Raw genomic sequence first — 24037 nt, 5'->3', positions numbered from 1 at the left:
GGCCCCCGCGCCCCCCCCCCCCCCCCCGGCAGTCTTTGTGTGCCACTCCTGTCCCCCCCCCCCCCCCCCCCCGGTAAAAAAAAAAAAAATTTTAAAAAAAAAAAAAAAAAAAAGAAACAAATGATCCTAAGGTTTGCTTTACTTTAGTTTTATGTATAATAAAAGCTCAGATTTATCCGCATTAATGTGTCTTTCAAATTGGTCCAATGTGTTTACTGACCACTGTTTACATATGAAAGCTCACTGTAATTAATTAAGTTCTCTAGCATCTTGGTGAGCTGGGAAGCACTGGAAAAATCTGGTTACTGAATACTCCAGATGGGGCCACACAATTCACATTGTGTCCACAACGATCCAAGTATAGATTCCAAGAAGAGCAAAAATGAGATTAGTTTACCAATGAGCTCCTCTGTCCCTCATTTCTTCACCAAGTCTTACATTTCACCTAAGACTCAAGTTTACATTTATCCTCCCATAATAAAGAAAGCTATATTTACTTTCAGGTACAAGTGCCTCTGTGATGCAGGCTGGGTTGGCATCAACTGTGAAGTGGACAAAAATGAATGTCTTTCTAACCCATGTCAGAATGGAGGAACTTGTGACAATCTGGTGAATGGATACAGGTGTACTTGCAAGAAGGGCTTTAAAGGTGAAAACAGAAGTGCATATTTCTATCTCCCTTTATGCCTTTTTCTTATTGCATATTCTTGGACTTCTTCCTTTCCCTTTCCTTTGTTCCTATTCACTCTTATAGCAAACATAATTTGAGAACTTAATATTTGTAAGAACTTAATGTTTTTACACTTGGGAAATTAAAACATAAAGAGATACCAATTCTATTAGCAGAGATGTGAGCTACAGAACTATTTAAGGTGAGCAGCTAGGATTCCACTTATACAACTCTGGACAGGTGTTCTAATTGTAAGCTCCCTGGTGCCGGTTTGATTCTATGGTAATTCAAAAGAGATTTGTAGAGAGTAGAATGAGAATATTGTCTTACTATAATTATGAGAACAGTCATGCCGTGGAAGAATCCGTGTGTTCCAGACACCTTCCAACAAATTATCTTACACATTGAGATAACCTAAACATATAGTCTACCTGTGGCCTTCTATAAATGTATTATAGTGGCTGTTGTATAAAATCATTTTTTGAGTTGCCATTGTATTTCCACCATCAACTTTCTCTTAGAAACTCATGAGAGTGAAATCTGTGGGTATATCGTTGATTTTGCACTCCTATATCCACTTGGCCTTTAATTTCCCCACTCAAAAATTGTCCCAGGCTACCACGATATATCAGTATGTTTCAGGGTCAGTTTATTTGATTATTTGAAAATTTTACTGACCACTGTTTACATATGTTCCAGGGTCAGTTTATTTATTTATCTATGTATTTGAAAATTTTCTGAGACTATATTTTAGTCATTAATTTTCTGACATATTATATTTGCAAAGAAATTTAAAAATGCTTTTATTTCTTTGTCTCATTGAGACTTGCTGATCAATGAACAAAATAAAAATCAAAATGTAAAATCCAAAGTTGTGTGACTGGTGAGTAGCAGAGTACAGTTTGAACCCAGACCTGTGTACTGCCAGACCACCATTTATTTTTTTTTATTTACAGTGCTTATAGTTCCTCTATCTTGAGGCTCTTGGGTACTGTCCTATCCCATTGATACTTCCTCTTTTTCATAGTGGGAATAGATTGCATGTCTTGGATCAGGGGAAAACAGTTTTATGGCTTTAGGAAGTACTGCTACATTAATAGTAGAGACTATGCATATGAAAAAGTGGGCATAGGGACGCCTGGGTGGCTCAGTTAGTTGGACGACTGCCTTCGGCTCAGGTCATGATCCCGGAGTCCCGGGATCGAGTCCCACATCGGGCTCCCAGCTCCATGGGGAGTCTGCTTCGCTCTCTGACCTCCTCGCTCATGCTCTCTCTCACTGTCTCTCTCTCAAATAAATAAATAAAATCTTTAAAAAAAAAAAAAAAGAAAAGAAAAAGTGGGCATAAACCAGAGACTTTGATTAATGTCTGAAAGAAAATTATCCCTTGAGGCACTTGGGCAGCTCAGCCAGTTGAGCACCCGACTCTTGATTTTACCTCAGGTCATGATCTCGCAGTTCTGGGATTGAGCCCTGCATGGGGCTCCACACTCAGCAGGAAGTCTGTTTGAGATTCTTTCCCTCTGCCCTTCCCTCTGCTCATGCTCACTCCCCATCTCTCTCCCAAATAAATGAATAGATCTTAAAAAAAAATATCATCCCTTGATTCATTATACCCCCTTTTAGGCTCTGTCCAGCTGCTTTGTATAGAGAGAGCTAATATTTACATACAGCAGCAGAGTTTTAACATAAAGGAGCTTCTTGGTCCATTGTTGAGGAATTACTTGTATTTGAAGGTGCATTCAACCTTTAGACTATTAGAATATACTTTTTCTATTCAACTTTTTGACTGTGTTTTACTGACTGATTGTATGTCATGGACTTGCCACTGAAATGAATGAACCAGTGTTCCAGTGGCCTAAAGAAATTCAGTTTCTAAAGCAGTTAATATTTCCCATGAGGGGCACCTGGGTGGCTCAGTACATTAAGTGTCTGCCTTTGGCTCAGGTCATGATCCTGGGGTCTTAGAATCAAGCCCCAAAACCAGCTGCCTGCTCAAGGGGGAGCCTGCTTCTCCCTCTGTCTCTCCCCTGACTTGTGTGTGCGCTCTCTCTCTCAAGTAAATAAATAAACTCTAAAAAATATATTTACCATGAAGAGGTTTGTTTGTAATTTAGATAATGAGGAGCTAACAAAGTTCTCGTTATTTGGTGGTTTTCCCTTTTTCTGTCTATAGGCTATAACTGTCAAGTGAATATTGATGAATGTGCTTCAAATCCCTGTCTGAACCAAGGAACCTGCTTTGATGACATAAGTGGCTATACTTGCCACTGTGTGCTGCCATACACAGGTGAGTTCTGCAGGTGAAAGGACCAGAGGGAATGCCTGTTGCCTTGTCGTTCTAAACCCCTGAGTCTCAGAGACAGGGTCTGTGGGGGGGGCAGTGGTGCTGCTCTGAGGAATCAGTCCCTGGTCAACCATCCTGCCTTCACTGATTAGATCTTGAGCCCTGACAAAACCCTGTGGCCTTCCTAAATGCAACTGATAAGGGAACTCATTTGCCTTCTTTGTACTTTGGGGTTTAAAGTGTTCTTTAAAATTATGTATGGCTGCTGGTTTCATTCATTATCTGCAGGGACCCAGTGTTGTCATGATCTGTGTTCTTAGTCTAGTTCAATAATAGAACAACCACCACGTACTGATAATTTACTGTATGCCAGACACTTTGTATACTTTGGATTCCTTAATCTAGTATTCACAATAATTCTGCCAAGTAGAAGTTCCTATGACCATTTTATGCTGAGGCAAAGAGAAGTTACCTGCTGAAAGTCACATTGGTAAGTGGTAGATTTGCCCCTCAGTCTGTCTCAATCCAAAGTTCGTGCTCTTATCAGCCCTTCTTCTCCTTACATTCAGTACCACTACGTCTCACTCAGAGAGGTATTGCCGCTTGGATGGCGATTCCACACATTGAAGACATGGGTGTTACTTCATTTCGTATCAAGTGTTCTTTGCTTCAGGTGGTATTTTAGGAGTGTGCTTGGACATTTATTTCTTCTTTGTATTTTCCTGCCTCATTACTGCTGTCTTGTGGTTGTATTTGTGTGGCTTGTTTACCTCTTCATCATCCATTTTCTTGATCTGTGGAGAACAAAATAGAAACATGGATGATGGCTTTGCATGTTTCTTCAGTATGCAGCATGTAGGCAGGAGCATGGCTGAGTTCTTACTCCCCTGGTGGGCTGTTTGTAGTAGCTGTTACTAGTGACTCTAGCTATTAAGAATAGCAGAGTGGCCAAAATCACAACTCTGTTACCCAAAAGACTTGATGCTACATTGTTACTTAGCCCCTCTTTGGAAGAAATGTTCACGGAGGCAAACTGCATTTACCATGCTCCTTGATAAAATGGACGTTATTGGATATCCTTAGCTATCCCCAGACAAAGGATGTCTAAAAAATACATTTCATAATGATAGCACTAATCACATTTGTTCATAGTAAGAAGAGTATCTCCCAGCCAAAAAGACTGAGACTTGATGGCTGCAGGGAGATATAAGCAAGTGTCACTATGCCCAGTTATATCATAGGCTTACCTGCGTGTGATGTAGGTGTGAAAATATTTATTTTGTCTTCTTGCTATTCAGATACTGTAAGAATATTTGACTCTGTGCTGGCTATTGGTTTTTCTTCACATTAGGATCCCAATAAAGAATTTACTTTGTATGAACTTCGGGAAATTATGTTAGACTGAAAGCCTATGTAGATTAAAATTTCAGTGCTGAGTGTGGATAAGGGTTCTGTCATTGGGCTTTGCCAGCATGAAGGGAACTAAACAATATTGCCTTCTCTTGCGAACCACTATTCTGACCAGATACCTTAAAAACTGGTTGGGTACGTTGGTAAAAATTAATGGTAACTTTTTTTCTTTGTGAATATGAAATTTTAGAATGGAATTTTAAGTTGAGTTAGTTGTAATTTGACTTTAAAAAGAAACCTCTTTTCCTTTTAATAAAACCATTTTCCCCCCACCGCCCCCCATGCTGGAAGCTTATATCCAGTATGCTAAGGGAAGAAATATTGGTATGCAAATATCAATGTCATGTTGTTGATGTTGGCATAAGGAGACATGTTACCAGGCAGTCAGAATTACCTCACTCTTTCCTGCTTCCCATGGCCTTCTGATCAACTTTGTTGCCTTCTGGAACAGGCTAGCAGAGGTTGTGAGGAGAGGGAGGTTGTGTTGTTGCTTCTTCCTGACTCACATGAAAGAGGATCTATGTGGCTGAGCTTCTGAGTGGCTGACTCTTAGCAATGGAGATGCAGAAACGATCGCACTTGACTGATGCAGGTGTCCCAATCCTCGATAATAACTACCCATGATAGAAAGACAGGAGGAGCCCAACAGTTGTTGAGTGCTCACTCTATGTGCCAGCCTCTATGCTAATAAAGACTTGATAAGCATTTTTTTTTTCATTTAGTCCTCAAAAAGCATCTATAAGTTATGTACCATCCTGGTTCTCATTTTGCTTATGTGGGAGGCTCAGAGCAGATAAATAACTTGCCTGATGTCACACAGTTAGTAATCAAGCTAGAGCTAAGACTCAAAGGACCTAGGGGGTCTCAGATTCCAAAGTTCTTTTTTTTTTTTTTTTTTTTTTTTTTTTTTTTTAAAGATTTTATTTATTTATTTGACAGAGAGAAATTACAAGTACACTGAGAGGCAGGCAGAGAGAGAGAGAGAAGGAAGCAGGCTCCCTGCTGAGCAGAGAGCCCGATGCGGGACTTGATCCCAGGACCCTGAGATCATGACCTGAGCCGAAGGCAGCGGCTTAACCCACTGAGCCACCCAGGCGCCCTCAGATTCCAAAGTTCTTAACTGCTGAGACCTTAGACTTGGATTCAGAGAGCATCCTTTGGTAAAGAATTTGCAAGATTTCAGTTTCCATGGCTATTTCTCTAAATTCTGTCATTTGCTTTACAGGCAAGAATTGTCAGACGGTGTTGGCTCCCTGTTCCCCAAACCCATGTGAAAATGCTGCTGTTTGCAAAGAGGCACCAAATTTTGAAAGTTACACCTGCCTGTGTGCCCCTGGCTGGCAAGGTAACAATACAGGAGTTAGAGAAGGCAGAAGTTTTAAACAAAGTGGTCAGATCTTCAGATTGACATTGAAGGCCCAGGTCTTCTGAGCCCTGCCCATCATTAAGAACCCCTGCCTTTGTGTAGGAGTGCTAATTGGCATGACTTAGAAAGCCGTTTTCATTTTCATGTCTTTGGGGCCCCCTAGTGGCTGGAAGACTCCTGCCTGAGTCTAAAAGCAAGATGTTCTAAGGCAGTTTTACCATCTGGACAAAACTTGCCCCAAATAATTTATAACAATTATAAAAAATATTTGTGCCCTTATAAAAATAAGGGCACAAAGCCTTACAAGATTTCCCAAAACAGGAGACCAATCTGAATATCCCCATCTTCCACAGCTGAAGCTCGGTGCCCCATACATTTCAGGGGCCTTGCCTTCATTCATTGCACCTGTATTTCTAGGTCAGCGGTGTACAATTGACATTGATGAGTGTGTCTCCAAGCCCTGCATGAACCACGGTCTCTGCCATAACACCCAGGGCAGCTACATGTGTGAGTGTCCTCCAGGCTTCAGTGGTATGGACTGTGAGGAGGACATCGATGACTGTCTTGCCAGTGAGTATGCCAGCTAGCTCATATGCTCCTTGAGGCATACAGGGAGCAGAGCAGAGCCCCATCAAGACAGTTGCCTCTTAGTGCTGAGACTGGCCATCCTAACAGTTTATCATGTGTCTTTAATATTAGGATTTTTCAAATCTTCTTTCAAAGCTCATGACTTTAGGAGTTGAGGCAATAAATCTCTTTAAGCATTCCCTTACTGATTTTTATATACTGATAAAGTGGGGACAAGGCTGTGATGGGTTTTTTTTTTTTAGCAGATCTATTGAGGTATAATTAATATAAAGTGTACTACCAATATTTTAAATGTATAATTCGGTACGTTTTGACATTTGACAACTGAAATCATCTCTAAAGATAATGAACATATCCATCCACCTAAAAATATTTTCTTTTTTAATTTCTCTTCCTTTTCCCCTCCCTGTCCCAGGCAACCAGGGATCTACCTCTGTCACTACAAATTTACCTGCATTTTTTATAATTTTATGTAAATCGAATCATCTCATGCGAACTTTTTTTTAGAAGAGGAAATATGACTTCTGTCATTTAACATATTATTTGAGACTCATCTGTGTTACATGTATTAATAATTCATTCTATTTTATTGCTAAGTAGTATTCCATAATTTGGATATACTATATATATATATATATATATATATATATATATATATATGTAATACACATTTAGCTTTTTTAAAGTTTGGGAATATTATTAATAAAGCTGCTGTGAGTGAGTCTATGTAGACATGTGATTTTATTTCTCTTGAGTAGATATCTAGAAGTGGAATAGATGAATTATGTAGTAGGTATATTTCACAATATATTTCACAGTATGGCCAGAATGTTTTCCAAGATAGTTTTACCATTTTCATTCCCAAAAGCACTGTTTGAGAGTTCCAGGTCAACCACATCCTCAAGAACATTTGGATGTGATTGCCCTTAATTTTAGCCTTTCTAGTGGCTGTATATGCTATGTCACAATGGTTTTAACTTGAATTTCCCTACTTATTAATATTATGAACATCTTTTCATGTGCTTATTCATCAGCCACCTATATTACTTGCTATACTATCTATTGCAAACTTGTGTTCGCTTGAACAATTGGATTGTTTGTCTTATTATTGAGTTCTTTATATTCTACATATAATTTCTTTGTCAGATATTTGCCTTAAAATTATCTTCTCCCAATTATAGCCTCTGTTTTGACTGTCTTTTGAAGAGGAAGAGTTTAATTTTGATGAAATTCAATATAATCATTCAGAGTTCATCTTTCTAGTATGTTGTTTAACAAACCTTTGCCTAACCCAAGATCACTGAGGTCTGTCTCCTTTGATTTCTTCTAAAGATTTTATACTTTTTAGCACTGTTTAAGTCTACAATCTATTTTGAGATAATTTTTACATGTAGTGTGGGTTTTAAAGGTTTTAAAGAGTAATTTTGTGTGGTAATCTTTGCTAACCTCACTTATTAATTCTATATTAATTTAGCTTCTAGTTTAGTTTACATTTTCAGGATTTTTTTTTCTTTTACAGATAATCATGTTATCTCTAAATAAGTATAGCCAAATATATTTTTATTTCTTTTTCAATCTGTATACATTTTGTTTTTCTTGCATTATTATACTGGCTAGGACTTTTAGTAAATGCAGAATAGAAATGGTAAGACAAGCAAATCCTTCTTTGTTCTTGATTCTGGGGCAGGGAGAAGCATGTATATAGTCTTTTGCCACTAAGTATGACGTTACTTGTAGGTTTGGGGCTTTTTTGGGTTGTTTTGTTTTGTTTTGTTTTTGGTCTTCTATCAAATTGAGAAATTTACCATATACTCCTGGTTTGCTGAGAGTTTTTTTTCTTTTTACAGTGAATGAATGTTGATTTTTTTCAAATGATTTTTCTTTATCTGTTGAGGGAGTAATATATTTTTTTTTATGTAGGTGAATTTTGTTAATTGTTTTTCAAATGTTAACCTAACCTTAAATTCCTGGGATAAATTCTACTTGGTCTTTATGTATTATCTCTCTCATATTTATTGGATATGATTTCAAAGTTTTGTTATGAATTTTTGTGTTTATGTTCATGAAGGATATTGTTCCCCAACTTTGTTTTGCTATGTTGGTAAGAGGGCAATGCTGGCCTCAGAACCAATTGGGAATTGGTTCCTCTCTATTTACTGAAAGAGTTTGTGTACAGTTGGTATTATATCTACTAAATATCTAGGTCTGGAACTTTCTTTCTTAGGTTTTAACTATAAATTTAATGTCTTTAATATATTTATTCTGGATATCTTTTTTTTAATTGAGCTTTGGTAATTTGTATCTTTCAGAGCATTAGTTTTACTTTCTTTAAATTGTCAGAATTATTGGCATTCATAATATTCCTATATTGTACTTTTACTGTAAGATCTCTGGTGATTTCCGATATTGGTAATTTATATCTCTCTTTTCTTTGTGATTGCTCTTGGTAGAAAATTGTTGATTTTAGTAATCTTTTTAGTGAACCCATTTTTAGTTTTATATTTTTCTCAGCTGGTTTGCTGTTTTCTAATTCATTGATTTCTGGTCTTTATTCTTCCTATTTTGGATCTAGCTTGCCCTTCTTTTTCTAGTTTAAGATGAAAGCATAGACCATTGATTTTATTTCTTTCTACTTTTCTCACATAATAAACATTTAGTGCCATATGTTTTTTTCCCAAAACACTGATTTAACTGTATTTCACAAATTTTGATATATCCTGGTTTTTTGTTTTTTTTTTTTTTCAGAATACTTTCTAATTTCCAGTTTGATTCATTCTTTGACTCATAAATTATTTGGAAGTGTGTTCTTTAATTCTAAATCTTTTTTATCAAGTTTTTAATCTTAATTCCATTATAATTAAAATACATTGTTCCATTAGTTTTAGTTATACAATATAGTGATTCAACAATTCTACACATTACTTAGTGCTCATCATAGTAAGTATACTCTTTAATCCCCATCTCCTGTTTGACCCATTTGCCCACCTACCTCCCCTCTGGTAACTCTAAAGTAAAGAGTTTGTTTCTTGCTTTCTTTCTTTCTCTCCTTTTCTCTTTCTCTTTTTTCCCTTTGCTCATTCATTTGTTTTCTTAAATTACACATATCAGTGAAATCATATCCATATGGTATTTGTCTCCAACTTACTTTGCTTAGAATTACATTTTCTAGCTCCATCTATATTGTTGCTAATTCCAAGTATCTTTTGTTGCTGATTGCTTCCAGATAGTTTTGTTATGATATCTGGTTTAATTCCATGTGATCAGAGAACGTACTTTGCATTATTTGGATTATTTGAAATGTATTAAATCATATTTTCTGGCCTAGTCTGTGGTCTGTTTTGGTAAGTGTTCTGTGTGCACTTGAAATGAATGTCTGTTTTGCTGTTTCTTGGTGTGTTCTATAGCTGTTACTAATTCAAATTGGTTAATAGTATTTTTAGGTCTTCCCTGATTTTCTTTCTGCTTATTCTATAAATCAGTGATTTTTTTAAAAGATTTTATTTACCTATTTGACAGATAGAGATCACAAGTAGGCAGAGAGGCAGGTAGAGAGAGAGAGAGGAGGAAGGAAGCAGGCTCCCTGCTGAGCAGAGAGCCCGATTTGGGGTTCAATCCCAGAACTCTGGGAACATGACCTGAGCCGAAGGCAGAGACTTTAACCCACTGAGCCACCCAGGCGCCCCTATGAATTAGTGAAATTGATGTCTTTCACTATTATTGTGTATTTGTCTATTTCTCCTGGTAATTCTGTCAGTTTTTGCCTAATGTATTTTGAAGATCTGGTTTTAAGTACATAAACATCTAAGATTGTTATGTTCTCTTGAAGAATTGAGTCCTTTGTTATGAAATAACCTTGTTTAACCCTTGTAATATTCCTTGTTCTGAAGTCTCCTTTGTTTGATATTAATATAACTACCCTCCCTTTCTTTTGATTATTGTTGGGTATTTTTTCCATCCTTTTCCTTTTGGCCTATCTGTGTCTTTAAAGTATGTTTTTTTAGAGACCATATATTGAGTCTTGCTTTTTCTCTCTGATATGACAGTGTCTAACTTCTAATTGAGGTGTTCATGCCATTTAAACTGAGTTCAATATTTGCCATCTTGCATTTTACTTTATCTTTTTCCTTCTCTTTCCGTTTCCCTCTCTTTTTTTGCCTTCCGTTGAAATAACTGAACATTTTTTGGATTGCATTTTATTTCCCCGCTGGCACATTAACAGTATCTTTTTTTTTTTTTTTTGGTGGTGGTGGTAGCAGTGGTTTTGGGTTTGCAGTATGCAACTTTAACTGATTACCTTCAACTCTACTACTTTATATTGCACATAAAAACCTTACAACAGTGCACCTGGTTGGCTCAGTGGGTTGGGGCCTCTGCTTTCAGCTCGGGTCGTGGTCCCGGGGTCCTGGGATAGAGCCCCGCGTCGGGCTCTCTGCTCAGCAGGGAGCCTGCTTCCCCCCCAGTTCTCTGCCTGCCTCTCTGCCTGCTTGTGAGCTCTCTCTGTCAAATGGATAAATAAAATATTTTTAAAAATTAAAAAAAAAAAACCTTACAAAAAAAAGAAAGTATTCTTATACTTTCACTTCTGCCTTCTGTTCCATTGTTGTCATAAATGTATCATAATCCCTCAAAATATTAATTTTGCATCAAATGGTCAATTAAATTTCAAGAGATGTAAAAATAAATTAATAATCTTTATACATAAGAACATATTTATAGTTTCTGGTGTTTTACATTCTTTTGCATAGATCTGCATTTCTGCATTCTGCATAGATCTACATCACTTTACTTCAGCCTGAAGAAATTAATCTAATAATTCTTGTAGTGCTTATCTCCTAGTGATTAATTCTTTCTGCCTTTCTGTGTCTGAAAAGGTTTTTATTTTGGCTCAGTTTTCAAAGATATTTTCATAGGGAGTAGAATTCTAAGTTGACTTTTCCCTCCAGCACTGTCAAGTCATCCGTCCATTCTTTTTTACCTTGGATTTTTTTCTGAGGAGCAATCTGCAATGATTCTTATATTTGTTTCTTTATATTATTTTCTCTCCTTTGGCTATTTTTAAGGTATTTTCTTTCTACTGATTTTTAGCAGTTTGACTATAATGCCCCTTATTGTTCTTCATGTTCCTTTAGGAGGGGGGTTTCATTGACATTTTGGGATATATGGGTCCAGATTGGAAAATATTCAAGCACTGTTTTTTTCAAAACTTTTTTGCTCCCCTTTACAAATTTCATCATACATCTTTTAGGCTGCTTGAAGTTGTCTCTCTGTTCAACAATACTATACTTATTTATTTTTTTTAGAGTTTTTTCCCTCAGTGTTTCATTTTAGATAATTTTATTATTTGAAGATATTTTGATATATCTTCAAGTTCACTGGTCATTTCCTCTATAGTGTTTTGTTTGCTGCTAATCTCATTCAATACTATTTTTTTTCTTCATTGTATTTCTATCTCTAGAAGTTTGATTTGAGTCTTTCCTTATACCTTTAACTCTCTCCTTTTCATGTTCATGCTTTCTTCTTCTTGAACATACAGAGAGTATGTTTATCATAGTTGTTTTATGGTCTTCACACTGAATCTACCATATGGGAAATTCCTGGATCTGTTTCTTTTTTTTTTTTTTTAAAGATTTTATTTATTCATTTGACAGAGATCACAAGTAGGCAGAGAGGCAGGCAGAGAGAGGAAGGGAAGCATGTTCCCTGCTGAGCAGAGAGCCCAACGCAGGGTCAATCCCAGGACCCTGAGATCATGACCTGAGCCGAAGGCAGAGGCTCTAACCCACCGAGCCACCCAGGTGCCCCTTGGGTCTGTATCTATTTTTGACATGTATCTTCATCATGAGTTGTATTTCTTGCTTCTTTGCCTACCAGGTAAATTTTTATTGGATGCTAGACTTTTACAAAGATCTTCAGAGTATTTTCACGCTTTGTTTTATGGACCATTTGGAAACAGTTTGATCCTTTGGGTCTTTTCTTCAGGATTTGTTAGGTCCAGACAGCCTTTAGTCTAGGACTAAAATGGCTCAATACTGAGATAGTATTCTCTGAGAATCCTATTTAGTGCTTAGTTAGGAGGTCTTTTCATTTTGACTGTCATGAACATTAGCTATTCTCATCCTATTGTAAACTCTTGGGATTGTTCCACATACATCTTATCTTTCTGGTTCTTTCTCCAGCTTTGACATTGTCATCACACGCATGTGATATACTCAGTTACTTATCAGTATTCACTGCTTATCAGTACTCAGTTACTTGTGTGGTGATTAAATCATTAAATTTCAAACAAGGTTATCACAATGTGTTAAAAGTAATGGCACCTAATTCACAGCATACATAATATCAGATCACCATATAGATGGCACCAAACTAGGTCCTGGCAATGCCAAGGTAGATAAAACTCAGTGTTTACATTCATGAAACTCATAGTCTATTGGCAAAGAAAGATATGCAGACAAATTCAACATTGTATAGTAAGTAGTGAAGAAAAATATTTCACAGCAGTTGATGGAGAAATTTAAAGGAGTGGGATCAAATTATTTGGATTTCTTTTCCACGTTAATTATTTTATGAGTCAAAATTTTCAGTATTTAAAATTTTTATAATTAATTTGTAATAATTCAGTAAGTTATGGTGAGTTTCCTGAAAGACATTATGGAAATTACAGTGTGCTATGCTGTGGATAAGAAGGAATAATAATCATTTTTACAATTTTTCCAGTAAAGATTGCAGATGAGCCTTAAAGTAGAATTAACCTAATAGATGAGTAAGTTTTAAATAAGCCTGTTATCAAATCAGGGCTACATTACCCACCTGCTGTTTAGTTCTCTTGTTATGTAGAGGACCAGTCTTTGCAATATATTTTAAGCTCCTTAAGAACAGGGGCTAACTCTTATTTTTCTTGTTCTGATTTATATGTCATCTATATTTTAGAAGACTGTGCCATGATAGAAGCTCAAAATTTGTTGAGTAATTGCTGTGAGCCTAAAGTGTTCTAAAGTTGATCTATGCAATATAGAATTTTTGTTAATGTTTCCTGATTCTAGAAAACAAAAACAAACAGGAAAGAGAAGAGCTAAGGAAAGGAAATGAAAGATGAAGGGAGGACAAAGATAGGAAATACAGATCAGCCCAGGGGGCTGCTTAGTATATATGCTATCCTACATCACCCACTCCCATTACCACATACACCTTTTGAAAGTCTTTACTGGTATTTTTGAGATTCTGTATATTGGGAACACATACTTGATTAGCAAATGTGGGCAACCATTATAAATTTTAGGACTCTTAATTTTGCAAAACTGCTAGTGGTGCGTGTGCATAGTTCATTCCAGTTATCAAATAGGCTAAGACTCTCAGGTAAGTGTTACTGCATTCATTTTCGTAAATGGTGGAGTCAAGGCAAAATACCTGTAAAGAAAAGTACAAGTAGAGAAAAGTGAGAATTGTTACTGTTCTTAGTGTGACTTAGTTCAGGTCACTCACCTTTAGGTCTAAGATTAAATCGATGCTATAGTTCCGAGCTCTAATTCTTGTGTGTAATGACTTAGATCCTTGCCAGAATGGAGGTTCCTGTGTAGATGGAATGAATACTTTCTCCTGCCTGTGCAATCCTGGCTTTATTGGGGATAAGTGTCAAACAGACATGAATGAGTGTCTGAGTGAACCCTGTAAGAATGGAGGGACCTGTTCTGACTATGTCAACAGTTACACTTGCAAGTGCCAGTTGGGATTTGATGGAGTCCATTGTGAGAACAACATCGATGAGTGCACTGAGAGGTGAGCAACCCATACACTCAACAGCCACCACTGTCTTATGGGGAGAATGGGGAAAGGAGGGAAAACTATAGAGCACAAGGCTGTGGTTACAGCACAGGGTAAGGTAGCTACCTGGGTCCCATTGCTTTGTCTTCTATTGCCTACTTCCTGATGCCCTGTAAATGTGTAGTTAGCAGGTGAAAGGTCAGAGGTTGAAAAGCTTAGTGGGACAGACCATCATTTATTTCTTATGCTTAGGGAATAGGAAAAGTTATAATGCTGTTCCATTCTCCTCTTGGACCCTTGTTCATTTCAGCTGACATTTTAAAATTCCCCCCCCCCCCAGATTTGTCATTACTCTTTAGTAATTTCCAGGTTGTTGGGTTTTTTTTTTTTTTTCAACAAGTTTGTTCTGTTTCTCTTTCAGAAATCTAGAGTCCAGACCTACTTATTAAGCATTTTTCTTATAAATTAAATTGACTTAGGGATAAAGTGAAATGTTATACATGGAAAACCACAGGACTGGGTAAAACCTGGAAACCCTCACTTTACAGGTTACTCCTGTAACCTTTTTGGTTGTAGAAATGAAGCTGGGACTCAAGCTCATTGACACCCAGTCTAATTTGGAAAAAGAAAATTTATTAGATCTAGGAGTTTAAGATGCTCAGGAGTATTTGCCTCTGTAACATGTTAGATTCTAGGAAACTGACTTTTAAATAGCAGGTCAGAGGAATCAGATTACATAGCTGGCATTGCTTTCTTTGCTTCTCAGCTCCTGTTTCAATGGTGGCACCTGTGTCGATGGGATTAACTCCTTCACTTGCTTGTGCCCTGTGGGCTTCACTGGCCCCTTCTGCCTCCATGAGATCAATGAATGCAGCTCTCATCCCTGCCTAAATGAAGGAATATGTGTTGATGGCCTGGGTACCTACCGCTGCACCTGCCCCTTGGGCTACACGGGGAAAAACTGTCAGGTAATTAAATTTCAGCCCATTGAGCTCCCTCAGAGTAGCTGAATATTACACTTATTTTTCTTCTAAGCAGAATAAGCCCCTCCTAAAAGGGAAGATTCTGGCTCTCAGAATCTGTCTCTGAGATAAATTCTGGCTCTCAGAATCTGTCTCTGAGATAAATCTGCATAACTTCTTAACAGCTGGTAGATTCCAAAATGGTGACACTGGCAAGATTATATCGATTTACAAGCATGAGATGGTTGTAACAGGCTAACCAAGAATTGCAGAGAAATACATGTGGAAAATAAGTGCATAGATAGTATTTATGTTGGAAATACAAAAAGGAAGATAACAGTCTAAAGTCTTTGAAGATCAGATACAGTATCTAGGCAGAAAATAATGATTATTATTATGTCTTGCAGTGTTGTAATATTCTCAAAACCAAGCTTGCCAAAAGTTTTTTTAAATTCATTTATGTAAATTTTTTTTTTACATTTTTATAGACTCTCAGAGCCAACAAGGGCAAACTTTCATTTCTTGAAAGAAGAAACTGAGTCCCAAAGGGGACAAAGTAATCTTTCCAGAGTTGCATACCAAACAGCATTGTATTTATTTATTTTTATTTATTTTTGATTTATTTATTTGAGAGAGAAAGAACAAATGAATGGGGAGAGGGACAGAGGGGTAAGCAGACTCCCCGTTTTGTGTGGAGCTAGACATGGAGCCCGATGTGGGGATTGATCCCAGAACCCTGAGATCATGACCTGAGCCAAAGTCAGATGCTAACTGAGCCATCCAGGCACCCCACATTGTTTTTAATTTTATGCTATTTTCACCTCTTAATGATAGGATGATAGAACTCCAGAGAATTTAGAACCAAGTGGCCAAATTTAACTAGACTTAGAATGTGTATTTCAGTTAGGCTTTGGTTATATTCGACATGCCAATAACCTACTTCTGCATATTAAATTAAACAGCTTGATGCTAGTTCTATGGATCAGAAGGACATTCTTCCTTGGGCTCTTGCTCATTCTCACCTCACAGTGTGAGGTTACATGTAGCAGGGCATGCTCCACCCAAACGCACTGGCACCTTCTTTCACAGACATTCCATGAGTGTGACCGTGCTCTCCCCGGGGATCAAGTCACCACATGCAAGTTATGGAGTTACAGGACTAGTCCACTCATACTCTTTGCCTCATGTTTTTCATAAGCCTGATTTTCTCCCCTCTAAATAAGCTTCCTGACAACTTTTAGGTTTATTAACAGGCTTTAAGTCCTTTTACTCATATTCACCTGGATAGATTTGACTGAGACCCCTATAGATTTCTCCCACAGAACTAGCACAGGTGTTATGGACCTGTCTGACAGCTGTAATTTCTTTCTTTCTGGCTGTGCAGGGTGGCCACAGATCTGGACATAATCATAACATAGGGAATAACTTAAATTATTAGGTTCCCTCAAATGCTTAAACTTCTGTGGTAGGAACCTTTTAAATAGCAGAGCTAAGAAGAATTAGACTATGTAAAATGATTGGATTACCTGAGAACATTGGACTATTTTAAGATGTGACTGAGGCCTCTTTTTTTTTTTTTTTTTTTTTAAATTAGTGTGCTCTCCTTTGATTCTTAAAATTCAGTGTGTGTGACTTATTTTCTTCTTTTTTGATATTTGGATGTTGCTGTATTGTTCTGTTTCAGACCCTGGTGAACCTCTGTAGTCGGTCTCCATGTAAAAACAAAGGTACTTGCATTCAGGAAAAAGCAGAGTCTCGGTGCCTGTGTCCATCTGGATGGGCTGGTGCTTACTGTGATGTGCCTAATGTGTCCTGTGAAGTGGCAGCTTTCCACAGAGGTGAGCTCTGTTTCTTCAGGCTCCAGGGTCCCTCCCCAAAGTATCAGCCAACTAGCTGCATTTTAGGGCAGGTATTGTTAATCATGGGAGAGCAGACAGTGGTTGGTGGGCAGGGCTCTACAGAAAGGGTCTGATATGGAAGGTGAAAAAGCAGAGGCACAGGCTTAGAGATTCCAAAAAGAAAAGTATGTAAAATGAAATGAAGGTATATTCCACTTTCAGGACTTACTTCTTCTCTTTTCTTTTTTATTTTTATTTTATTTTATTTTTTTAAGATTTACTTATTTATTTTAGAGAGAGTGAGAGAGCAAGGGATGGGGAGGGAAGAGTGGAGAGGGAGAGAGAGAATCTCAAGCAGACTCCATGCTCAGCATGGAGTCTAACATGGGCTCCATCCCACAACTCTGAGATCACTGCCCGAGCGAAGTCAAAACCCAGACACCTAACTGAGCCCCCCCAGACTCCCAGGGCTGGTTTATTTTCAATATAAATCTGGTGCTGAGGGTCATGAACAAGATAAGAATACCATTAGTTGGTCTGAACCTGACACGGGTGCTCTTCTGTGATGTTTCTTCTCATACTCGGTTTCCTAGGGGTATCCACTGACCACCTGTGCCAGCACTCCGGTGTCTGCATCAATGCTGGCAACTCGCATCACTGCCAGTGCCCCCTGGGCTACACTGGGAGCTACTGTGAGGAGCAGCTCGATGAGTGCTCGTCCAACCCTTGCCAGCACGGAGCCACCTGCAGGGACTTCATTGGCGGGTACAGATGTGAGGTGAGATGAGTGGGCAGATGTCAGAGACCTCCCAAAGATGGCGCAGGTCTTGTGAGCACTAACATACTGAAGTTAGCTGCTTGTGACTTATTTTTACAATTTATAGCTGTGTTTTTTAACCAATCACCATTATATATTGTTTACCAGCCACCACCAATTTCCATCCCCTTGTATAATAAGTTCACATGGCTCTAGTAAGGTATTTTTGTAGAGGTCTGAAGCCATCTCACTTGCATAGAGTTGCCTCAGGATTCAGAGCCAACTTTCACTGCCAGAGTGCATTTAGGCACATTTAGCCAGTAGCTCAGTGGCCCCTGGCACTTTCCTAAATAGCAGCTGAGATAGGAGAAGCCACTTTGTGGTATGTCCCGAAGTTGCTTAGGCTGTTCCATGTAGCATCACACTAAGTATGACATGTATATGTCTGAGGAAGTGTGTGTCTATGAAGGAACATGGCACTGTCTTCCTGATGGTTGCGCTGATAATGGGTAGAGCAAGATGTAAACAAGACATCAGAGACTTGTATTTGATAGCAATTTAGGCCACCCAGGACCACTGAGAAAAGCTTTACTTCTCATAAATGAGCTAAAGATGGGTCTCTTTATGTTGGCCCCACAGTTATTCCTTCAGAGAGGGCTGAGACCTGTTAGTTCAAAAGCCACCAGGACCAAACAAAAATTTTTACACATCCAGTTTTTCTAAAAATAGCCCTAATAAAGCATGTTTTTAGCCATGTAGAGCCTTTCTGCTTTGTATAGTCTACAAAACTGCACCCAATATCTGCAAGCCATAGGTAAGCCCCAGGACCTAAAGACCCCAGACCAGTGCTGCCCTTCAGAACTCTCTGACCCAAAGACTGGGGCCTGGCTGCACGAAACATGTAAGCCCCCTCACTCTTACCCCCTTCCCTTGGAATTCACTTGCCCTCCTTTCCTTATCTTCTTGTCTGCTCTGGACAGTCTCATGCTGTGAGGGATGCCCGCACATGCAAACCTATCGAAGTATTACCCAATAAAGCCACTTCACAGTCAGGGTTTTTTTCCTCTGAACCCCTGTGTCTACTATGTTAGCTAACACAACCCCTCCCCCCCCATCTCAGCCAGTTTCTCATACATATGTGTGGTTTCCTGAATCCAGAGATCAATAAATGCAGCGCGTTTACTACTGTCCACACATACTGTTGGACTGAGTCATAGGGTCCTCATTGCATACCAAGGAATGCATATTTGAAAGATGGGAAAACCTAAATTGAGGAGTGATGAAAGTTTTGCACAGGTGTCAACTCTGAAATATCTCTCAGATTGTTGAGTTCTTGCCTTTGTTATAAAGTGGCTTTTCAACTGGAAGGTGTCAGTATCAGTATGCTGCAAGTTGGCCCTGCACCAGATGATTGGTAGGGCGTGTGATGGTGCTGGAGAAGCATATAAGAGCTGGGTGGGGGCCGGGGCTGGGCAGAGGTATACAGCAACCTTCCGGATTTCATTTGTTCTGGTGGTCTGTTTCCAACAATTATCCAATGTTTCTTCCTATTCGCTTATTCCTATCAGTGTGTCCCAGGGTATCAGGGTGTCAATTGTGAGTATGAAGTAGATGAGTGCCAGAATCAGCCGTGCCAGAACGGAGGCACCTGTGTCGACCTTGTGAACCATTTCAAGTGTTCCTGTCCACCAGGCACTCGAGGTATGATATCAGCCCTAAACGTCTCTATCTAGGGCATTTTCTTATGTTGTAAATCCATTTTTAGTGTGGAGGAGGTTTTAAAATATTAAGCATTTAGTTCTGGATTCCAGTAACTCAGGCCATTGCACTCTCTCATCTCTTGCCTAGCTCTGATGTTCTGACTCATGTTCTCCTTTCTTTCTGGTTGTTGTTGACATCGTCTGTCCCATGAAACACGGAATGTGGAAATGATGCAGTGTTGCAACAAGACTAGCCTGGTTAGCAAGATTTCTTGGTGCTTCAACGGAAAATAACTAGTGGTCTCTTGAATAGATAATTCACATTTACTAGCTTCGGTATTTTTTAAAACTTGCTAAGTATTGCCTCGATAAGGTAGGGGATTGAATGAAATGAAAACATTTGCCTATTTTCATAAGCGCAGGTGCAGAAGGTAATGCCCTAAGGCTGTTAACTAAGAATTGCAGTAAAGCCTACGGAGCTAACCCTAGACTGAACGATGGGACATCAGTGTACTGTGGGCATTGCCCCTGCCTCTGAACAATCTTCTGGAGAGAGCTTGGAGTATTCTTTGTTAGAAGAGGTGTAGTTATAACCTTTTTGAGCAGCCTGTAAAAAGAAAAAAGCTGAGCCCATCCACAATGGTGAGAAATTCATCTCAGTGTTGAAGAGAATAGAATATCAGGGAAGTATTTATACTCTCTTAGACATTTGTGCAGTGAACTTTGATAATTTACCTTCCTTGAGTTCAGGGTTTGACTAACTTAAAATAGGAGAGTACCCCACTGATAGGATAGTAATCAAGCAATGAGGTTAAAGGGGAAGAGAAAACTCAAGAGAAACAACCTTTAAATACGGGAAGATTTGTCCTGTGAAAAGGGGAGTAGTTCTCTGCTCTAGAAATCAATAGTTGAAAGAGAAGTAGAAGTGATTTTGATTCATTATTAGTTAGTTCCTTTTGATATTTTTGCTGTTGACGAAAGCTCTGATTCTGGTGGCAGATGAAATCTCAGATCTCAGTGGCTTGACACAACAATGCTTGTCACTCAAAGTCAGAGTGTCTCTGTATTCTAGCTATGAGGTTGTAAGCACTTGGCCTCCAAGGCCTCCACAACAGAGGAGGAGAGAAACAGACTTGTAGTCATGCAGCAGCTTTCCCTGCCTCAGTCTGGACATGACACCCATCATTATTGCTCATAGTACATTGGCCAGAATTAGTAAAATGGTCTCAATCTGACTCCAGGAGAGACTGGGGGTGTGGGAGAACACATAGATATCATTGCACTCTAAGAATTCTGCTATACCATGAATGTTCTATGTATTACAGATGTTAGTCCTAGAATTGACCCTTCTATAATGCAACAAAAGTTCTCTTTTCTGTTTGTTAAGGATGGCTTAAACAATAGTTTTGCTTTTAGTTTTGACTATTAGTATTTTGAATATGTCATTCTACTGCTTTTTCTTAATAATTTTTTTATTATGTTAATGTCAGTTACCATTTGTTTTTGATGTAGTGTTCCATGATTCATTGTTGGCATCCTACTGCTTTTTTTTTTTTTAAAGATTTTATTTATTTATTTGACAGAGAGAGATCACAGTAGACAGAGAGGCAGGCAGAGAGAGAGAGAGGGAAGCAGGCTCCCTGCTGAGCAGGGAGCCCGATGCGGGACTCGATCCCAGGACCCTGAGATCATGACCTGAGCTGAAGGCAGCGGCTTAACCCACTGAGCCACCCAGGTGCCCCCATCCTACTGCTTTTTGACCTCCAGGGTTTGTTTTTGTCTTTTAAGGAGAAATCAGCTGTTAACCTTATTGAGGATCCCTTGTTTGTGATAAGTTGCTTCTCCCTTGGTACTTTCAAAGTGCTCTTTTTGTCTTTGTCTTATGACCTTTTGCTTATGATATTTGTAGATTTGGATCTCTTTGAGTTTATCATGCTTAGAATTAATTGAGTTACCATACTATGTGTGCTTGGTTAGGTATGTAGACTGGTATTTATTTTTCCTGGCTTGACTTCTCTGGCCATTGGTCAGCCTCCAGGGGACTGTCAAATCCTATAAGTTCATTGTGAGAGTTATCACAATGATTTCAGTACTCCTGAGCTTTGGATCTTGGCCTGGGGGCACCCCTGGTTCCAGGTCCAGAGCCAGCTGTTGTGCGTATCCCTACTACCTTGCTTCGGGCAGAGGTTGAGCTCATTCTCAATTAATAGGTCTGTGTATTACTGCTGGTTCCATTCTGATGGGACTCTAGGCATCAGTGTTCATTTTACTAGCAGCTCCTAATTACCAAATATTCAGTGTCAGTGGGATCACAAACTTGTTTTGTTTTTTACTGTCTTGTTTTTTATGGTTTGCAAATAGGTAATCTATGCACATGTCCCAAATTTTACATATAGACACACATTCTTAAATACATACACATGTAACAAAAGCATAAAATGAAAACTCTCTTTCCATTCCCTTTCCCTATACCTAGTTCTCCCTCTTCACAAGCAAATAACCTCCACTTTGTTTTATTTTCTTGTGTATCATCTAGGTTTTTTTTTTTTTTATGTGCCCTTCAGAATTTCCTTACATATATAGAAGCCAAATACAAAGATATTTTTATTTACCCCTTTTCTTACTTTGAAGATAGGGTATTAGATAAACTCTTACACTTGATTTTTTTTTTTACTTAATTGGAGATGATTCCATATCAATTTATAGAACTTCCTTAATTTTTTTCATCCTGTAGAATTTTGAGTAGAAGTATATAGAACCAAAGTCCTAGTGATAGAAGTTTGGGTTTCTTGCATGTATATATTTGTAGACAAATTTACAGAAATGGAATTGCTGGATTAGAGAATTATGTGCATTTGTAACTTAGATTAATATTGCTGATTCATAGTGTATGAGCATACTGGCTTCTTCTCAGTCAGGATAAATGTATTCTCATCTATGAGTCATTTGGTTTTCCTCTTCAGTGGTTTCTCTGTTTGTATCTATATCTTTTTTCCCCTATTACATTGATCATGTTAATATTTTATAGAGATAAAGTATGATACAAAATATTGTCAGTATATTATTTCTTGTCTTTAATTTTTTTATAATTTTTTTCATGCAGAGCTTTTTATTTTTATTTTTTTAAAGATTTGTTTATTCTAGAGAGAGAGCAGGGAGAGGGGCAAAGGGAGAGGGGGAGAGAGAATCTCAAGCAAACTCTGCGCTGAATGCAGAGCTCAAGGGGGCCTTAGTCTTAGGTGCCCAAGATCATGACTTGAGCTGAAACCAAGAGTCGTATGCTCAACTGACTGAGCCACGCAGGCACCCTTGGAGCTTTTTCCTTTTAATCAGATTGGATTTATCAACCTTTTTTTTTTTTTAATGGCTTCTGGATTTTGAATCCTAGTCAGTAATACCTTCTACACTCTAAGTTTATAAAGGAATTCTCCCATATTTTCTTCAAGTACTAGAATATTGTAGCACTTTTTTCCATATGGCTACTGATTTTTTCCCAACACAATTTACTGAATATTTGACCTTTTATGCAATAATTTGAGATAGCAACTTTATCAAATTCTAAATTTCCTTGTGTAACTGGGTGTTATTCTGGACTTTTTCCTTTTTCTTTCTTTCTTTTTCTTTTTCTTTTTCCTTTATTCTGCTTTATTCTGTTAATTTATCAATACCACTCTGTTTTAATTATTAAGGAACTTTGTTTTCAGGGTTTTCCAGGCTATGGTTATAGTTTATTTTTTCATATAACTTTAGAGTCAGATTATCCATTTAAAAATTAATTACATTAAAAAATTTTGGTGGCTTTTTTTATGGGGGTTGTATTAAATTTATGAATCTGTGTAAGGAAAACTGACATCTTCATGATGAGGAGTCTTCCTAACCAAATCATAGCATCTTCTCATTTATTCAGATCTCCTTTTGTGTCTTTCAGGGCTATTTTAAAGTTTTCATATAGCTATAGTACATTTCTTTTTAAGATTATTTCTCTAGTTTTGTCTTTTGATATTGCTATTGAAAATGAGGTCTTTTCATCCTTTTTTTAAAAAGATTTTATTTATTGATTTGAGAGAGAGACAGAAAGAGCATGAGCAGTGGGGAGGGACAGAGAGAGAGGGACATGGTGCCTAAGGTGGGGCTCCATCCCAGGACCCTGGATCATGACCTGAGTCATAGTCAGACACTTAACTGACTGAGCCACCCAGATGCCCTCTTTTTCCTTTTTAATAGTCTTGCTTATCTTAGTGTATGCTACCACTATAAGTGACAAGAATACATAACTGTTTTCCTTTCTTTTATAATTTTTTAGATCATTCATGGAATCATCTCTAGAATTGTTATTAATTTCTTTTGTACTCTCAAGAATATTTACAGATGTCATACTAGATAGCTCACTTACATCGATAGTACATTAAATGAGCGCTATTTTAAATGGAATAACCTTTGAGCTCTCAACAGAATATTTTTCCTAAAATTTTTAAAAGTAAGCAACTAGTAAACATTATTTTACAGGAAAAAAGTCAGTGGTCTAAAACCTAACTATATCACTCAAAATTAAGTTCTAGTTCTTACCAATATTTTTACATACTTATAATCTATGTCCTGATTGTAATAGTCTCTTTTGAACTGTTTTTATAGTTTGAATAATGGGAATAAAGTAATGAAAATTGCTGGGTGCCTCTTGAGCTCCAGTCTCCCCGTCTC

The 24037-nt window shown here is 37.9% G+C and overlaps 1 protein-coding gene across 1 annotated transcript in view; it reads left to right on the top strand.

Annotated features, from left to right (window-relative positions):
• Positions 1-24037, top strand: part of NOTCH2 (notch receptor 2) — a 166716-nt gene that overhangs the window by 126504 nt on the left and 16175 nt on the right. Inside the window, exons 14-22 of the mRNA XM_059377115.1 lie at positions 504-649; positions 2847-2960; positions 5593-5712; positions 6151-6303; positions 13869-14097; positions 14849-15050; positions 16729-16882; positions 17476-17660; positions 19208-19340. Coding sequence (XP_059233098.1) covers positions 504-649; positions 2847-2960; positions 5593-5712; positions 6151-6303; positions 13869-14097; positions 14849-15050; positions 16729-16882; positions 17476-17660; positions 19208-19340 — 1436 coding nt within the window. The remainder of the gene's footprint in view (positions 1-503; positions 650-2846; positions 2961-5592; positions 5713-6150; positions 6304-13868; positions 14098-14848; positions 15051-16728; positions 16883-17475; positions 17661-19207; positions 19341-24037) is intronic.

Source organism: Mustela nigripes, chromosome 14 (genome assembly GCF_022355385.1).
Source record: "Mustela nigripes isolate SB6536 chromosome 14, MUSNIG.SB6536, whole genome shotgun sequence".
Taxonomy (NCBI): domain Eukaryota; kingdom Metazoa; phylum Chordata; class Mammalia; order Carnivora; family Mustelidae; genus Mustela; species Mustela nigripes.
This window is presented reverse-complemented; position numbering and strand designations above follow the sequence as displayed.